We start from the raw sequence: 19636 nt of genomic DNA, 5'->3' as shown, positions 1-19636 counted from the left end.
TACTCTCCACTAAAATTCCTTTTTAAGACTTAAAAAGGTCTTCAGTTTGAAGAAAACATTACTTTCTTTTTTTTTTACTGTTACCATTTAAAAATCATGTTACTTTGAGAGAAGCTCCATTTGTAGTGTAATTACATACCACTAACTTATCACACAGTACTGTACATTAATACACTCCTGAACATATACATCATATCTAATTTCTGCCATTACAGAAACCTATTGGCACATTACAAAAACTGTCCAGAGTGCTCTTTGGATAAATATTTACAACATATTCATTTTGTATTTTAATAATCATTTAAAATTATGGTTTTTCATTTATTTTTGTGTATGAAGTTTCCAAACTTTTGCATAAATCCTCGAAACTTGTTTTCATTTGGCTGATATGAGCGATAAACGCCACTGTTGTAATTAAGCAATGGGCTGGACCTGCCATAATTGTTGCTCATAGTAGAGGATTTTATTTCTGGGCAGTGTATATTGGTATTTGACAAGTTGCGTGTTGGCTGAATAGAGCTCTCAATCTTACAAAAAGGCTCAAAACGACTGTAAACTCGCCGATCCATTGAATGAGTTCTTAGAAGCTCACTGGGATTCGACCTTGGGAAAGATGATCTTTCAGGAGCAGCAGCTGCGTTAATCTCCCTTGAGTCTCGGTATTGGATCTGTTCAGTGTTAAATCTTGGGGCAGAGGCATCCCCTGCCCTTTCCAAGAACTTGCTTTCAGCTGGAGCTGGAGAATGTATTATTTTATTACTTTCATCTGATGGAGAATTTATCCCCTGAGATGAGCTAATTGTTACATCTTCCTTACTCTTGTTGAGGCTCCCTTGAGAGTTTGATGAGGAAGAATGTTTCCTTCTAGGAGATGAATCAACTTTTGTCTCTGATTTTTTGGGTTTTTGATTCTCTTCACCTTCAGAAACTAAAGTATCAGAACTACTACACATTCTATAAAAGGCAGGTGCTTTATTTTTGGATAGATTTTCCTTCTTTTCTGGGGTAAGGCTAAGTAATGACCTTAACTTCTGAGATCCCTTTTTCAAAAAATTTGGAGAACCCTTAACCTCCTTCTTTGAAGTGAGTTCTTTGTTGGACTCCTCTTTATTCACATCAAGCAAAGCAGCAACGGAAACTAACTTGGGAGTAGTGCTACTCGGAGGGTCTCTCTTGACAACTTCATCATCATCCTCCATGTTACGGGTCACATTGTGCATGCTTTTACAACTTATCAGTAAATCCTCCTCGGGTTTTTCTGGTTGTCTAACTTGATTCCTTGTAAGTGTACTATATACATACTGCTTACTATTTCCATGATCCAAATTGCCTTTTGTGTGGTCAAAGAATGGGAAACTTCGCCTTTTAAGCAGATTCTCATTTTGTTGGTTCTTCAGATTTTCTGTTTGCTTATTTGCACCCAAGGTTGTATATATATAGTTGTCGGACTCTGAATGACCATTTGTAGTATGGTTTAAGACTGGTGAGTGGTTTTCGGGAACTTGTAAGGTGTGCATTTTTGGTACCTCTGAGTGCAAAGGGAGCTTGGGGACTGAGTCTGACACGGCTTTGTCTGCCAAATGCTCTACAATTGTGGGGGTGTCTGGGACCTCGTTAGATGCATTACTTCCCTGAGAACCAATGATTGTTGAATTTGAGGATTCAGTTGTACAACTGTTAACTTCTTGCTGCTCAGGTAAAGTTGGTTTAAACACAAATGATGAACGAAGCCGAGAATGAGTATAAAGGGCATTGGCTTTCAAATTCTCAGAACCATCATAGCCCTCAAAATGGTCACCCAGAGCTGACCCATTTGAATCAGGTGCAGCCTCTGAATGATCATTTAAGTAGGATTCAATTCTCCAGTTACGCAGGAATGACTTTGTGGTATGTTCAAGGGTTGGCATTCGTTGTTGCAAAAAGCGAACATGATTATCTGTTCCATTAAAAGACCTCCGCACATTGGAATTTCTTTCTGCAAGATTTGTTGTTTTTCTCTGGGCAAGCCGATCAGCAAAACTCTGGGCAGGTGTGTTACGGTGGCTTGTGTAGCCTCCCCGTGATGATGATGCCACACTGAGACTATCTGAAGGCCTTTTCCAATTACTGGGTGGATTATTGGTTCGATTCAGAGCCCTGTTAAGCAACAGGTACGGCACTGTTTCTGGTTGTTCCCCAGCATAACTATGTCTTTTCCAGTTTTCATTTAACTGACTGGGTTGATGCTGACGCATTGTATTTGGACCGTTAAAATTTGGAACAAAATGAGGTTTGTATCTAAGATTCCTTATGTTATACTTGTCATGGTCATTTAGAGTATATATCCCTCTGTTTTTGAAGTAACTGGAATCTAGTTTGTGAATATTGTCTTGTCTACCAAAAAGATTTCTTTGGCTGGAAACGGAAGCTAGTGAAGACACTGCATGCTGGTAAATGCCATTCTCCCAGAGGGCTTTGCCATGTTTCACCCTTGCAGATTCTTCCTGAGCAAATGAACTGGGCACACAGGATCTGGCATAGAGGGTTCTAAATTCTTCATCAAAGGATTCAACGAGTTGTCCTGTGATAATCTGAACCATGCTGAGGTGAGCTTTTTCAAATGACCACATGTAGCTGAAGAAAAAAAAAAAAAGGAAAATTTTAATATTGCTAAGTTAAAAGGTAGATGATGATACATAATTTGCCTTAAAAAAGTCTCATTTAATGTCAACAAGAGAGTACATTTGTTTTCTCTGGCTAATACAATTTAGAACCACTTCAATCATTTGGTTACATGTGTCTCTTCACCTCAATATTCATATTTTAAATACATATCCATATTTCAAATAACAAAACAACTATATTCGAGCTTTGAATCCACCCATACTTTCTTATATTCCAAAGAACCCCTAAGAAAAGCTTAATGTGCCTTTTGCGTTTCTGCCTACCATGTTTTTATGGAATACAAAATGATACTATATTTCACAGATGGCATCCTGGAGGGGTGTAGAAAAGCCAGTATCGGAGGAAAAGTGGAAAGACCTGGCTTCTGCTGAGCTACGCGGCCACATGAGCTCAGGCTTCAGTTTCCTCATTTCCAGAATGAGGACACGGACAGCAAAATAGCTACAATTACTTCTAATTCTAACATGATATAATGCTAAATACGTCTCTGCTATTTCATGCATTTTAAGAATGCTGACGCCTTCAAAATGTTATCTCTGTGGCTTAATAAACGTAATTTAGGGTGCCAGGAGCTATAAACAGAGAGATGACTTGTGGGCACCAGCCTCAGGCACTAAAGGGCAGAGTTCACTCTATTCAGTGTACACAGGATTGTAAATTTAGTCCCCACAAACTACACCAGTCATAATGCCAATCACAGTCTTTTAATATTATAACACAATATCTAGAAAATTAAAGTTTGTAATTACCATACAGTACTTTATGTAACTTCCAGTCCCTTTCCTAGAAGTTAGAGTTCATTGCTATTTTGAAGTATCATATCAAATTTAAATCTAAGCTTTGAAAACCTAGTATAATGTAATACACAAAGTCACTGAGCTGTAAAGAAATGAATTTGTAGTATGCTATATGTCAAGTAATATGATGGCACAAAAGAAAAGATGGGAGACATTCTCTACAATGAAGAACCTTACTGTTTATACAGAGATGACAATAATACAGGCAGATAAAATTTAAAGAGTTTAAAGAGTAATAATTTATAATTCATAAAATACCATAAGCAACAGTGTGCATTTTAAAAATCTTGTTATTCTTACATGCTTAATTTTATCTAGTATGCCTACTGAATGCGTGGTATGAGAAGAATATTTACTAGATGTTCTTTATGTGCACATGTGTGGGCCAGCAGGCTGTTATCAAAATAAATGGTAAAAAAGTGATCACTAAAGGAATTTTCAGTTCAACTGAAGATAGGTCTCTAATGTATATAAATACAAAATATGTGGGAAACATTAGGAAAAGGAATGAATAGTTACCAAGTATGAGAAAATCCCTGGGAGTTTAGCTGTGTTCTGAAAGAGACTAAATGCCCAGAAGTTTGGAAAAGAAAGGTGTAGGAGGGTCAATTTGTACTGAAGAAGAAACATATGGAATAGGCAAAGAAGTAATAATGGCTGTTTTGTCTGAATATAGAAAACGGATTATATGTGGTTGGAGTAAAGAAGCTATAAAAAAAAGACTGATGAATTAGTGGGAAAAATCTTGCAAGCAAAGCTGAGAGTTTGTGTAGGATTTGTTTCCAAATTTAATGAATTATAATGAAAACAGGAGTCCCTGGGTGGCAAAAACAGTTAAGCGCTTGACTACTAATCAAAAGGTTGGCAGTTTGAACCCACCCAGAGGCACCTCTGAAGACAGGCCTGGCAGTCTGCTTCCAAAAGGTCTCAACCCTGAAAACCCTATTGAGTAGTTCTACTCTGCACACATGGGGTCAACATGAGTTGTAATCAACTTGATGGCAACTAATAACAACAACATAATGAAAAGACATGTTTAGGGAATTTATTTATTTTTCTAGTAACTATTTATTACAAATAGCTACATAAGGAGTCCTGGTGGCACAACAGTTAAGTGTTTGGCTGCTAACCAAAGTGCTTGGCTGCTAACCAAAAAGTTGGCAAATCAAACCCACCTGCACCTCCATGGAAGAACGACACAATAGTCTGCTTCTATAAACTTTGTTGTCGGTAGGTGCCATCCAGTTGATTCCAACTCAGAGTGACCCTACGTTCATTACTGCGTCATCCTCACAATCATTTTTATGCTTGAGTCCATTATTACAGCCACTGTGTCAATCCAACTCATTCAGGGTCTTTCTTCTTTTTCGCTGACCCTCTACTTTACCACGCATGATGTCCTTCTCCATGGACTGATCCCTCCTGATAACGTGGCCAAAGTATGTGCATTCTTGCTTCTAAGGGGCATTTTGGCTATCCTTCTTCCAAGACAGATTTGTTCGTTCTTTTGGCAGTTCATGGTATATTCAATATTCTTCGCTAACACCAAAATGCAAAGGCATCAATTCTTCTTCAGTCTTCCTTATTCATTGTCCAGCTTTCCCATGCACATGAGCAGACTGAAAACACCATGGCCTAAGTCAGGCCCACCTTAGTCTTCGAGGTGACATCTCTGTCTTTTGACACTTTAAAGCAGTCTTTTGCAGCAGATGTGCCCAGAGAAACGCATCGTTTGACTTCTTGACGGCTGCTTGCATGGGTGTTGATTGTTGATCCAAGTAAAATGAAATTCTTGACAACTTCAATCTTTTCTCTGTTTATCATGATGTTGCTTATTGGTCCATTTGTGAGGATTTTTGTTTTCTTTACGTTGAGGTGTAATCCATACTGAAGGCTGTAGTCTTTGATCATCATCAGTAAGTGCTTCAAGTTCTCTTCACTTTCAGCAAGCAAGGTCATGTCATCTTTGCAATGCAGGTTGTTAATGAGTCTTCCTCCAATCTTGATGCCTTGCTCTTCTTCATAGAGTACAGCTTCTCTGATTCTTTGCTCAGCATACAGACTGAATAAGGATGGTGAAAGGATACAACCCTGACACACACCTTTCCTGACTTTAAACCATGCAGTATTTCCTTGTTCTGTTTGAATGAATGACTATCTCTTAATCTATGTACAGGTTCCTCATGAGCACAATTAAGTGTTCTGGAATTCCCATTCTTCACAATGTTATCCATGGTTCGTTATGATCCACACAGTCAAATTCCTTCCCATAGTCAATAAAACACAGATAAATGTCTTTCTGGTATTCTCTGCTTTCAGCCAGGATCCATCTGACATCAGCAATGATATCCCCTGTTTCATGTCCTCTTCTGAATCTGGCTTGAATTTCTGGCAGTTCCCTGTAAATATACTGCTGCAGCCACTTTTGAATGATCTTTAGCAAAATTTTACTTGGGTGTGATATTAATGATACTGTTCAGTAATTTCTGTATTCGATTGGCTCACCCTTCTTTGGAGTAGGCATAAATATGGATCTCTTCCAGTCGGTTGGTCAGGAAGCTGTCTTCTAATTTCTTGGCATAGACAAATGAGCACTTTCAGCCCTGCATATGTTTGTTGAAATATCGCAATTGGTATTACGTCAGTTCCCAGAGCCTGGTTTTTTTGTCAATGCCTTCAGTGCAGCTTCCAGCTCTTCCTTCAGTACTATCAGGTCCTGATCATACGCTACCTCCTGAAATGGTTGAACGTTGACCAATTCTTTTTGGTATAATGACTCTGTGTATTTCTTCCACTTTCTTTTGATGCTTCCTGCGTCATTTAATATTTTCCCCGTAGAATCCTTAAATATTGCAATTTGAGGGTTGAATTTTTCTTCAGTTCTTTCAGCTTGAGAAATGCCGAGTGTGTTCTTCCCTTTTGGTTCCCTAACTCCAGGTCTTTGCACATGTTATTATAATACTTTATCTTCTGGAGCTGCCCTTTGGTATTTTCTGTTCAGCTCTTTTACTTCATCATTTCTTCCATTTGCTTTTGCTGCTCAGCATTCAAGAGCAAGTTTCAGAGTCTCTTCTGACATCCATTTTGGTCTTTTCTTATTTTCCTGTCTTTTTAATGACCTCTTGCTTTCTTCATGTATGATGCCCTTTAAGTTATTCCACAACTTGTCTGGTCTTCAGTCATTAGTGTTCAAGTGTCAAATCTATTCTTGAGATGGTCTCTAAATTCAGGTGGGATGCACTCAAGGTCGTACTTTGGCTCTCGTGGACTTGTAATTTTCTTCAGCTTCAACTTGAACTTGCATATGAGCAACTGATGGTCTGTTCCGCAGCCGACCCCTGGCCTTGTTCTGACTGATGATATTGATTTTTTCCATCATCTCTTTCCACAGATGTAGTCGATTTCATTTCTGCATATTCCATCTGTGAGGTTACCGTTTACAGTATATAATCACCGTTTATGTTGGTGAAAAAAGGTATTCATAATGAAGAAATCAACGGTTTTGCAAAATTCTATCATGCGATCTCCGGCATCGTTTCTACTACCAAGGCCACATTTTCCAACTACTGCTCCTCCTTCTTTGTTTCCAACTTTCGCATTCCAATCACCAGTAATTATGAATGCAACCTGATTACGTGTTCTATCAATTTCAGATGGCAGAAGTTGGTAAAAATCTTCTATTTCTTCATCTTTGGCCTTAGTGGTTGGTGCATAAATTTGAATAACAGTCGTATTAACTGGTCTTCCTTGTAGGCATATGGATATTATCCTGTCACTGACAGCATTGTACCTCAGGATCTGTCAAACAGACAGATCTATCTGTAAACATTATAGCCTTGGAAACCCTATGGGATAGTTCTACTCTGTCCTATAGAGTTGCTATGAGTCAGAATTGACTTGATGGCAATGGGTTTGTTTGTAATATACTCTTGAAAGATGAGAGATTAAATTTACTATGAACAGTAATGTGACTGGAATAAAGTGCTAAGAGCCCAAACCAGAATTGAAATTGGATAATAAGGAAAAATGTTGAGCCAAACAAGAAGAAAGAATCTCATAATTGACGGCTATACCAAGAAAAAGCAAGCCCTCTGCCATTGAGTCGATTTCGACTTATAGCGACCCTATTTTTTTTTTTTTGGATAAAGAGTGTAATGGCTGCATATGATTTCCAAGGAGTGCCTGCCTGGTGGATTCGAACTGCTGGCCTTTTGGTTAGCAGCCACAGCTCTTAATGACTACGCTGCCAGGGTTTTCAAACGATATCTATAACAACCAAACTCATTGCCACTGAGTTGATTCCGACTCATAGTGACCATACAGGCCCTATAGGACAGAGCAGAACTGCCCCATAGGGTTTCGAAAGAGTGCCTGGTGGATTCAAACTGCTGACCTTTTGGTTAGTAGCCATAGCTCTTAACCACTATGCCACCAGTGTTTCCAATGATGTCTATTGGTATGAAATAAAAATAAACCCCAAGTATTTTATTGAGCTTAAGAAACTGAAAAGATAAGGATATGTTATGTGTGAATGTGTGGCAGTTGGAAAAGGTACCTTGCTTTAGTCAGTCAGAAAATAGTATTATTGTGGTATAATTTCAGGTAACAAGAAGACAGCTGATTGGATATTTTCAATAAGTAAATCTGAGAAACTGGACATATGCTTCAGGGTTTGGGGATGAATACTTATGTTTCTCTGTCTCCCTAGCTGATCTATATCATCTATATGCTGGAAACGCTAGCGGTGCAGTGGTTAAGTGCTACAGCTGCTAACCCAAAGGCTGGCAGTTCAAATCCACCAGGTGCTCCTTGGAAACTCCATGGAGCAGTTCTACTCTGTCCTATAGGGTCGCTATGAGTCAGAACTGACTCTACAGCAACGGGTTTGGTTTTTTTGGTCTTATATGCTGGTAACCTCTAAATCTGTATTTACAGTGCTGATCACTTCCTTATCTCTAAAATCAATGCCCAATCTCTACTTGCAATTTTAATGGGCATTTCAAACCTATTATGATCAGTTCCTAAGTCTTCATCCACTACTCCCTCTTCCCCATCCTGTTTTTCCCACTCTTACTTAGTCGTAGCTCCACCACCTTCCCAACTGATGAAGACAAAAAACAAGGAGTTGTCTTTGAATGTTCTCTTTCCCAGGACTAATTGGAGTCAATAGGTCCTGTTGACTCTAATTCTAAAACCTACCACAAATCTCTACTGTCCTGCAATCATCCTAGTCTGAAGCACAATCATTTAAAAGGGTTTCTGGCTTCCTCATTTGTCCATTTTTCAATCAATGCAGCAGCGGAGTGATCTTTTCAAAATATAAATTGGACCATATCATACTCTTAACAAAGAATTCTCCATTTTGTTTAAAATAAAATTCAAACTCCTTACTTGGCCTAAAAGAATAACTTCCTGTGTACTTTTAAGTTCCACCCAGGCTAACTCTCCCCTTGCCCAGTGTGCCAAACTGGACTTCCCTCAGTCTCTCAGATACTGTCTTAAGGCCTTTGCGCTAGCTGTTCCCTCTGCAATGCTTTTCTTTCCTCTGATAGTTCCTGGCTAGCTTCCTTTTGCCAGTCAGGTTTCAATATAGTTGCTACCTCCTTAGAGAGGATGTTTGTGACCACTCAACTCCAAATGTGTACCTAATCATGCCTTATCATATTTCCCTGCTCTAATTCCTTCAGTCTCACTTATTACTATCTGATATTCTCTTCTTTCTGTATTGATTCCTTTGTTAATCATTGGTATCCACTGCCCACTAAAGCTCCCTTGGCTCAAGGCTCTTGTCTTCTTTGTTTGGGCTGTATCTCCAGGGAGCTGGAACAGTGCTTGGCATATTTTGGCACTTAAAAATATTTGCTGTGATTAAAGAAATGAGCATATAAATGAACTTTTACTATGAAAGACAAAGAAGAATAAAAGGCAGAGATGTTTATGTTGGTTATTATTATACCTGCTGCTATTGAGTCGATTGAGACTCATAGGAGAGGGTAGAATTGCCTCATAGGGCTTTCAAGGAGCAGGTGGTGGATTTGAACTGCCAACCTTTTGGTCAGCAGCCGTAGCTATTAACCACTGTGCCACCAGGGCTCCAAATGACTTACAAAAACCAAAAACAAAACCTGTTGCCATCGAGTCGATTCTGACTCATAGTGAGCCTATAGGGAAGAGTAGAACTCCCTCATAGAGTTTCCAAGGAGCACTTGGTGGATTCCAACTGCCGACCCTTTGGTCAGCAGCTGTAGCGCTTAACTACTACACCACCAGGGTTTCCAAATGGCTTATGAGAATAGAAATTTATGTTGGTAGAAAGTATAAAAGATTTTCATTAAATCTGGATTACCATGCATTTTCTTCCCTATACCCCACTAAAAAGATAGAAAGGGACAATAAAGGCAGCAGCGTAGGACATATTTCTCCTCAACTACCATACGTCTAAGAGATAATGTCTAAAATTGACATGGCAGTATAATCATATTATTTAGCAGAGTGGAGTAAATACCGAAAGAACTAGTTAAGAGAATTTGATTAATTGTACCTGGAGGCTAGGAACTAGGGGTGGATAAAGATGGATAACAAGAACTACTATTCTGTATGGCATATCTTTCAGTCATTTTTAGAAATATATGCAGATATTTATGTGGATTTAAAAAAAAAAAAAACTTATTCCTCCTAAACCAAACCAAATACACACACTACACAGTCACATATTAGACATGGAATTGGGAGTGTGGCTATAAATTCTCATATAAAGAGACAGGCCAAATACTCTGAATTCCCAGCTGGGGGTTACAAAAGTGAAGCCCATAAAGTGAAAGTGGTAATGGAGATGCGGAAGGGCCAGCATACTGGCTGCAGCATGGATCTCTAAATGTGACGATCCTCTAGTTCTACCTTAGAGCCACTAGGTTTACTGAAATCCATCTTTTGAAGGTAACCTTCATGGAGCTCATAAACTGCCCCCCCCCCAAAAAAAAGTATATAAAATGCTGTCAATCAAATTTGTGAAAAATGCTTTACTAAATATCTCAGATTTGCATGGGGCAATGTCAAATGAGGGTATCGAATTATTTGTATACACACTGATTAAAAGTATGTAAATGGCAATGTTTTTTTTTTTTTTTTTTTCTAAACAGTGTTTTATCTTATCACTGTTAGTATTATGTGATGGCAAAACTCCTGTTATATTCTCCTGGTGAGACTGTCACCATATGGGTGAGCTGTCACACAATGTCACTGTGGTAGGTACAGATTCCAGGCCTTTCCATAAACACTGGGAGGTTATAACACAATTAATCCTATAGCAAAGAATTTTGAATGAAAAAAGAGGGCAATTTGAATTTGCCTTTGAGGGGGAGAAAAAAAAAGGCAATACTAGAATGTGAGGGACTTAGGTGGTTTTTAACCCAAAGGAAGTAAAATTTTAACTACTTTTGATGGAAATTCGTTCATAATTGTTCCACTAGATCCTGTTAGAATTTTGTTAGCAATAGGAGAGGTCTATCACCATTAATCAGGAAAAACACATGACAACAGTTGACAACCATTAATTTCCTAAAGAAGTATTTTAAATGAACTTAAATTAATAAAGAAGATAGAGTTGTTAGGTAAGAGTTTTGATAGATTTTTATAAGTTGTGGTCCTAGCATTCCATAAAGACTTCCATAAGCAGTCGCTTAAATCCTGTGGCTTGTGAGTGAGTGAGTGAGTGAGTGAGTGAGTAAGTGAGTGAGTGAGTGAGTGAGTGAGGAAGTAAGAAAGAAAGAAAGAGAAATTGTGTTGTTTGCTTGTTTTCCAAAGTAGCTCAATTATGGTCATCTCAACACATAAACACAAAAAACAAACTTGTTGCTGTCCAGTTGATTCTGACTCATAGTGACCCTATGGGACACAGTAGAACTGCCCCATGGGGTTTCCAAGGCTGTAATCTTTACAGAAGCAACCTGCCCATCTTTCTCCCATAAAGCAGCTGGTGGGTTCCAACTGCTGACCTTCTGTTTAGCAGTCCGGTGCTTAACCACTGCACCCCTAGGGTGAGCCTAACTAAAGCACACTTCTCAACATATAGCCCATTGCCATCGAGTCAATTCCGACTCATAGCGACCCTACAGAACAGAGCAGAACTGCCCCATAGGACTTCCAAGGAGTGCCTAGTGGATCTGAACAGCTGATCATTTGGTTAGCAGCTGTAGCTCTTAACCACTATGCCACCAGGGTTCCCTCTCAACATACAGCACCTATAAATATCTAGTGGTAGCAAAACAAAGGTGAGGTAAATTTACTGGTGAAAATAATCTTAAAAGTAAAGAATAAAAATAGAAAATATTGGTAATGATGTCCTTAAATAATAAAACACCATTCTATAAGTCAAAATCTCAATTTTAATTAAAATTTCAATTAAAGACTCTCTAAAACCAAGTAAGCCTGAACATATACAAATATAATAAGTCTTTAGACCAAAACCAAATCGCTGCCATTAAGTCAACTGCAACTGACAGCGACCCTAAGGGACACAGTTCAACTGTCTCGTAGGGTTTCCAAGACTGTTATCTTTTAAGGAAGCAGACTTCCACATCTTCCGCCTGAGGAGTGACTGGTGGGTTCGAACCACCGACCTTTGAGTCAGCAGCTGACTGCTTTAACCACTGTGCAACCCGGGGTTTGAGTCTTTAAGTGGACTCATTAATTTCAAGCACTAGCTATAATTTTCACCCTTAACAACCTTATATTTGGAACACCAAAAGGCACTTTCATAAGAGGGTCCCTGAGCTTAAAGTTAGCAGATAGTAACAGTTAAAACAAGGCCTAAGATAATAGCTAACATTAGGGGCTTTGGATGCATTAACTCATTTAATCCTCACAACATGAGGTAGGTTCTATGACATTCTTATTTTACAGTTGAGCAAAGTAAATTCAACCAAGTTAAGTACCTTGCCCAAGACCATTTATTTCAACACGGTCCCTCCTTCTCGTGGACTTTTTTCCTTATGAAGACAAGAGACAAGTGTCTTCCCTCATACACACCTCTCCTGGCTTCTTCACTCAGTCTTTAATAATGAGTCTACCCTGCCCACATGACCTAGCAGTTCCCATGTTTGTCTGGTGTTTTTATCTGCCTGTTAATGTATCCTCTGTGTGCATCCCATTCAGGGGTGATATGTGGGATTCATAGCGAGGATTACATCAGAGCCTGTATTCTGGAGACAGTCTGACCTGGACTGGAAAGCTGGCCCTTAGCTGTGAGGTTTTAGGCAAGTCCCTTAACCATCTGAACTTCAATTTTCTCCTTTATAATATGGGGGTAAAAACAACTGCCTTGGAGATAACTTGTAAGGACTAGGGAAGAAATATGTAAAAGAGCCAAACCAAAAGAGTTAAACATTCCACCAGTGATAGCTGTGAAAGATGCCAGAGAACACAATCTGATGCTGAGTAAATTTGTCTAGTGTCTGGGCACTTTTATCATCTTATGTGTTTTTTTCTTTCTTTGGTGGTATAGTGGTTAAATGCTATGGCTGCTAATCAAAAGGTTGGCTGTTCAAATCCACCAGCTGCTCCTTGGAAACTCTATGGGGTAGTTCTACTTTGTCTGATAGGGTCCCTGTGAGTCAGAGTTGACTCGACAGCAATTGGGCATTTTGGTTTGGTTTTTATAGTGAGGAGCTGTGATGGCGCAGTGGTTAAGTGCTCAGTTGCTAACTAAAAGGTTGGCTGTTCAAACTCACCAAACACTCTGTGGGAGAAAGATGTGGCGATCTGCTTCGGTAAAGATTATAGCCTTGGAAACTCTATGGGAGAAATCTTCTCTGTTTTACAGGGTTGCTATAAGTCGGAATTGACTCAATAGCAATAGTTTTTTTTTTTTTTAAGAGTGACTACATGATAACTGGGGCCCTGATGGTGCAGCGGTTAAGAGCTTGGCTGGTAACCAAAAGGTCGACAGTTCGAATTTACTAGTCGCTCCTTGGAGAAACCCTATGGGGCAGTTCTACTACCTCCTGTAGGGTCACTATGAGTCGGAATGGACTTGACGGCAACAGATTTTTTTTTTTTTTAACATGGTAATTATCAGATTCTTAATAATACTAAAATGAAGGAAAACCATTCCACTGGTTCTTCAAAGTGGTAAAAGAGCTATTTTTATGAACATTTATTATTAAATGCATACTATTTTTTATTTACTGTTTTCACAAGGAAAGTTTTACTATAGAGCTGTAGGGAACCTTAGATATTAATCAATCCCTTTATTTTTGAATGAAGAAACTGAAGCTCAAGAAATTTTTATGATTTGCCTAAGGTCTCATCATTCTTTAGAGGCAAAGCCAGAACTCAAACTCCGGTCTCAGAGCTTCTTAAGAAAGAATTAAACAGATTATATTAACATTTGATATTAAGACAAATTATTTAAATGACTGATAACAAAATGATCTTACCTGTAAGAACCATACATAACTTTCTGGCAGTCAACTAACAAAAATTTCTGCTGCAATTTTCCATGGAATTTTGCTCCCGTTTTTGAAAGATAATCTTGGCCTTTTACTGTCCGTACTCGAATATTCTAAAATTATATATAACAAGTAAAATTATGGCTAGAAAGGGGATATTTTTTAAGAAGTAAAATATATGTCAGTATAAAGCCTTAATACCAAAATATGTATAGTTGAAATAAATTTTGTAAATAACACAAAAAACATAGTGAAAAGAAAATTCTAAAACATCTCTCAAAAATAAAATACTCAAGGAAAACAGTCACTTAAAATAGATATTTTAACATAACTTAAATAGGAGATATTACTATACAGTTGCACAGAATGGTTTCATAAATCACTGAGGTTCCTTCTGCAAGAAATCCTTTAGGCAGTAGTAATGGTGGCACTACATAATGAACATAATCAGTGCCACTAAAGTACATGCAAAAAATGCTAAAATGGCAAATGTCTTATTATATGTATTTTTACCATAATTAAGCAAAAACAGAAAGAAATCCTCAGAGTTATAGTAGCATGATGCTAACATAACTGAACAATAAAATCCATTCTCATTTTGAAAAGTCAAAAGTGAAAACACCATGTCAAATGATTTTGATAAGCAACACCTGCTGAATCAAACAATCATTTGAGTCAGTAACTTAAGGTTGTACATGCAAACCTGAAGCATTAATTATAATTGGTACCAAAGTCTCAGAGGCTTAAGTTGCCGCCATCAAAAAAAACACAATGGAAAACCCTCATGAAGTTGTGTTTTTTCAGTCATATTCTGAAAAATATGAGACTCTTCTGTAATCACTCATTATGCAACCTTAAATACTTTTTCCCCCGATTTTTACTTTTGCAGTAATATACCTTAACATACCTCACATTTGACTGAGATGACAAAGGTATACAGTAAACTTATGAGAAAAAAAACAAAAACAGGCAAAAAAAAAAAAAACATGGAATTCTTACCCTGAGACGTTGAACTTGACAACACTGTTTTTCAGTCATATTTAGAAAATGATTAAAATTTGACTCATCGAGCAAAATGTATACAGATATCCCTCGAGTTGATGCTTCAACTATTTCCTTGAAAATGTCCACATCTGTAAATATATCCATTACTAAAGCAATGACCTGTTAAAGATAAGAATGAGAAACAATTTTAGATACCTAACAGAGAGTTGGAAACCCTGTTGGCGTAGTGGTTAAGTGCTACGGCTGCTAACCAAAGGGTTGGCAGTTCAAATCCGCCAAGCATTCCTTGGAATCTCTATGGGGCAGTGCTACCCTGTCCTATAGGGTCTCTACGAGTTGGCATCGACTCAACGGCACTGAGTTTGGTTTTGCTTTTGAACAGAGAGTTATAAATTGCTTTGCCTTTTTTTTTTTTACTAAAAGTTAGATAAAATAGAAAATAATTAAACACCTACAAATACATAAATATATACACAAATATTTGTGCAGTTTTCTAAAATAGAAGAAATAAGTGAAAAGATAACATATTTAATAAAACTATATTAAAAATAAACATATGCCAATAAAATATATTTTTTTATAACACTAAGTAATTTTCACATAAGGTTTAAGTCAAAGTAAGTCTGCATTTCAACAGTATGTTGAGTAAAGGGTGAATCAGGGATTGCAAGGTTGCCTGTAGGGTAGTGTCATGGACTGAAGAGTATCCCCCAAAAATATGTGTTATCAATCTGGCTAGGCCATGATTCCCAGTATTGTGTGACAGTCCACCATTTTGTCATCTGATGTGATTTTCCTATGTGTTGTAAATCCTACCTCTATGATGTTAATGAGGCAAACCTCAATCTACAAGACTGGTTTGTGTCTTGAGCCGAGAGAAGCGAGCAGAAAGACAGAGGGATCTTATGCTACCGAGAAAGCAGTACAGGGAGCACAGAGCGTCCTTTGGACACTGCTTGGAGAAGCTGAGTGGAGAAGCTCCTAGTCCAAGAGAAGACTGATGAGAAGGACCTTCCTCCAGAGCCAACAAAGAGAGAAAACCTTCCCCTGGAGCTGACAGCCTGAATTTGGACTTCTAGCCTACGAAACTGTGAGAAAATAAACTTCTTTTTGTTAAAGCCATCCATTTGTGGTATTTCTGTTATAGCAGCACTAGATGACTAAGAAAGGTAGACAGAATGGACACGGTAGAAACCAATGACGGAATTTTTCTTGGGGGACATTTCCAGGAAAAAGCAGGATTTCTGGAACTAGTGTTTAAAAATAAAGGTCACAGGGAACTGGGACTGCAAAAAAGTCTTCCGGAAATAGAGCTAAGAAAAGATGAAGAATGAGTATAAGAGGACCTCAAGACCAGAATATTAAATACATGTGCCTAGAATTAGCTTGGAAACCCTGGTGGCATAGTGGTTAAGTGCTACGGCTGCTAACCAAGAGGTGAGCAGTTCAAATCTGCCAGGTGCTCCTTGGAAACTCTATGGGGCAATTCTACTCTGTCCTCCTATAGGGTCGCTATGAGTCGGAATCGACTCGATGGCAGTGGGGACAGTGGGTAGAATTAGCTTAGCCTACGAAACAAGCAAAAGAAGAAAACGAAAAGAGAAGGGGGACCGAGAAAGTAACACGATTAAGAAGGTAAATGCAGAGGGACAAATGCTAAAACACAGGACCCTAAAACAGGGAGACTGTGCATTAACTGTTAGAAACAGAACCATTAACTCTGAAAATGAATGAAAGTAAAGTAATGCTGGAAGAAAGAAAAAAACGATTTACTCAAAAAGAAAAAAACATATGCCAGACAAAAAGACATTTCCTGCCCTGTGGAGCTTACATTCTAATGTGGGAAGACTGAATAAGAAATAAAAATAATAAATAAGTTACACAGTGAGTTATAAAATGATAAATTTATTGGGGGAAAAAATAAAGCAGAATAAAGGGGATTATTAGTGCCTGGAGATTGAGAAGGAGAGGCTTAGGGAACTTCAGTGCAGGTATCTTAAAAAAAAATTTTTTCTTTTTTTTATCCACAAAGGTGCTCTTTGAGCAAAGGTTTGAAAGAAGTTAAAAATGTTATCAAAGTGGTTATCTTGAGTGAGAGTTTCTCAAGCAGGGGGAATCAACAGTGCAAAGACCATAAGGCAGGTGGATATCTGATATTTTCAAGAGACAAGTGGAACACTATGGCTGGAATGAAAGGAAGGACATGATTACAATGCCTTGAAGGCATTATAAAGCCTTTGGTGTTTTCTCTGAATAAGGATTTAAGTATGCATCATACCTGAGGTAATGATATGTTCTGATTTATGCTTTAAAAGGATTATTCTGGCTGCAAACAAACCTTAAGGCTGGGGGCAAGGGTAGGAACACAGAGACCAGTTACAACTATTAGAGCAATTCAGGTGGGAGGTAATGGTGGCTAGGAAAGTAGCAGCAGCAATGGAGAGAAATGTCAGACACTGAACATCTTTGAGCCAAATGGACTTCCAGATGGATTGAATGTGGAATGTGAGAGAAAAAACAGGAAAACAGGGCAAAACTCTAAAGTTTTCAGCCTCAACAAACTGAAGGACAGACCCATCCATTGAGATGGGGAAGGGTGAGGTACAGTAAATCTTAGGTCGAAGATGAAAAAAGGACAAATTAAATTGAGGTGCCTAGAGAGATCTGGACCAGGGATATAAATCTGGATCTTGATGGTATAGAAGTGGTATTTAAATCCAAGACATCAAGGGGAGAGGATAAATATAGAAGTCCAATTACTGTACCCAGGGATGCTCCAAAGTTAAGAGGTCTAATGGAAGAGTAGTACCAGCAAAGGAGAATGAAGAAACCAAAAGAAGGTGGCATCCTGGAAGCCAAGTAACAAAAGTGGTATCAAAAGAAGAGGGTGAGATTAACAGTGTCAAATCGTACGATTAGGCCAAGTAAAATGAGGACTAAGATTCACTGGATTTAGTAATATATAGGTTATTGATGACTTCCACAAGACTAATTTCACCTGAGTGGTGAAAGCAAAATTCTTCTTGGAAGGGGTGTGAGGTAGAACAGTGTTATGGACTGAATTGTGACCCCCCAAAAATACGTGTTGTAAATTCAAACACCTATACCTGTAGTTATAACCATTTGGGAATGGGTTTTCTTTGTTATGTTAATGATGCAGTATCAGTGTAGGGTGTGTCTCAGTCAATCTCTTAAGATATAAAAAGGGGAAACAGGCAGAGATTGGGGAAGATAGATGTCATACCACAAGAAGATCACCAAGGAACTGAGGAATAGAAACTGAAAAGGCACAAGGACCCCCTGCTCCAAGTGAACAGAGAGAGAGCTTCCCCCTAGAGCTGGCATCCTGAATTCAGACTTCTACCCTCCTCAGTATGAGAAAAGAAATTTCTGTTTGTTAAAGGCACCCACTTGTGGTTATTTCTATTATAGTAGCACTAGACAACGAAGACAAACGTATACAGACATCAGGTGTAGGCAACTTTTATTGAATAATTTGGCTGCGATAGGAAGCAAAGAATTGGAGCAGTATCTATGGTTAAAACTGGGTCAAGGGAAGTTATATTTTTGTTTTCTGTCATTTTAAGCTGGGAGAAATAAAAGCATAGTTGTATTCTGATCAGAATGATTCAGTAAAGAGTCAAACTTAATGATGCCAGAGATGTTGGGATGGGGAGGAGAAGGAAGAATTTCTGGAGCAATGTCTTTGAGTAGGCAATAAGAGATAGCATCTAGTAGAAAAGAAAGGGGATTAGAGCACAGGGAGTCAAGGATAGTAAAAGACAACCTTTAACATGCCAGAAGGCCAAATACAAGGGTTCAGATCCTGGAGGGAGGGTAGATGAGGTAGTGCCATTGTGGAAGTTGTCTTCTGACTGCTTCCATTTTCTCTGTGAAGTGAATGCAAGGTCTTCGAGTAAATGAGGATATATGAAGGTATGTTAAAGGTCTGAGGAAAGAAGGATACAAAATAATCATCTAGAAAGGTAGGAGAGGGAATAGACAACGAAGATAAGGTATGATTGCTGGGCAGCATTAAGGACCCACCAGTTATAAATTTAAAATGGGACCAGTCAACAAGGTTGTAAGTTTTTTCCAACCATGTTCAGCTGCAGGAGTGCTCCAGACACCCTTACAGCTCACTAATAAAGTCACTCCTGAGGCTCACCCTTCAGCCAATACTTAGACAGACCCATAAGACAAAACGAGACTATATGGACACACCGGCCCAGGGGCAAGGATAAGAAGAAAGAAGGGGCAGGAAAGCTGGTAATAAGGAACCCAAGGTCGAGAAGGGGGGAGTGTTGACATGTCATGGGGTTGGCAACCAATGTCACAAAACAATTCGTGTATTAATTGTTTAACGAGAAGCTAGTTTGCTCTGTAAACTTTCATCTAAAGTACAATAAAAAAAATAGAAAAAAAAGTTATTAAAATTCCAAAAAAAAAAAAAACATTATTATATAACATGGAGTTCATTAAGAAAGAAATTAATCAAGAGTGTTTAAAGAATTTATTTTTGATTTTCCTGATAGTCTCATGTAACAAATTAGATTTTGGAAATGAACAAAAACACCTTATGAGGATAAATAAGGGCTTTTGTTTGTAAAAAGTAATTTAAGTCACTCAGCTTTGTACAAGTCTAGCACAGCAAAGTTAGAACAAATGGCAATGTTTCTTGCATGACAGATAGTACACTGGAGCAGATTCCAAGAGACTAGA

General features: G+C 38.3%; 1 protein-coding gene across 1 annotated transcript in view; it reads right to left on the bottom strand.

The window, feature by feature from the left end:
* Nucleotides 1–259: 259 nt before the first annotated feature.
* The window catches only part of FAM83B (family with sequence similarity 83 member B), a 69687-nt gene continuing 50310 nt past the window's right edge, over nt 260–19636 (bottom strand). Inside the window, exons 2-4 of the mRNA XM_003404422.4 lie at nt 14909–15073; nt 13898–14022; nt 260–2613 (exon numbers count right to left, since the gene is read on the bottom strand). Coding sequence (XP_003404470.2) covers nt 318–2613; nt 13898–14022; nt 14909–15073 — 2586 coding nt within the window. The 3' untranslated portion in view covers nt 260–317. The remainder of the gene's footprint in view (nt 2614–13897; nt 14023–14908; nt 15074–19636) is intronic.

The sequence above is a fragment of the Loxodonta africana genome, chromosome 1 (assembly GCF_030014295.1).
Source record: "Loxodonta africana isolate mLoxAfr1 chromosome 1, mLoxAfr1.hap2, whole genome shotgun sequence".
Taxonomy (NCBI): Eukaryota; Metazoa; Chordata; class Mammalia; order Proboscidea; family Elephantidae; genus Loxodonta; species Loxodonta africana.
This window is presented reverse-complemented; position numbering and strand designations above follow the sequence as displayed.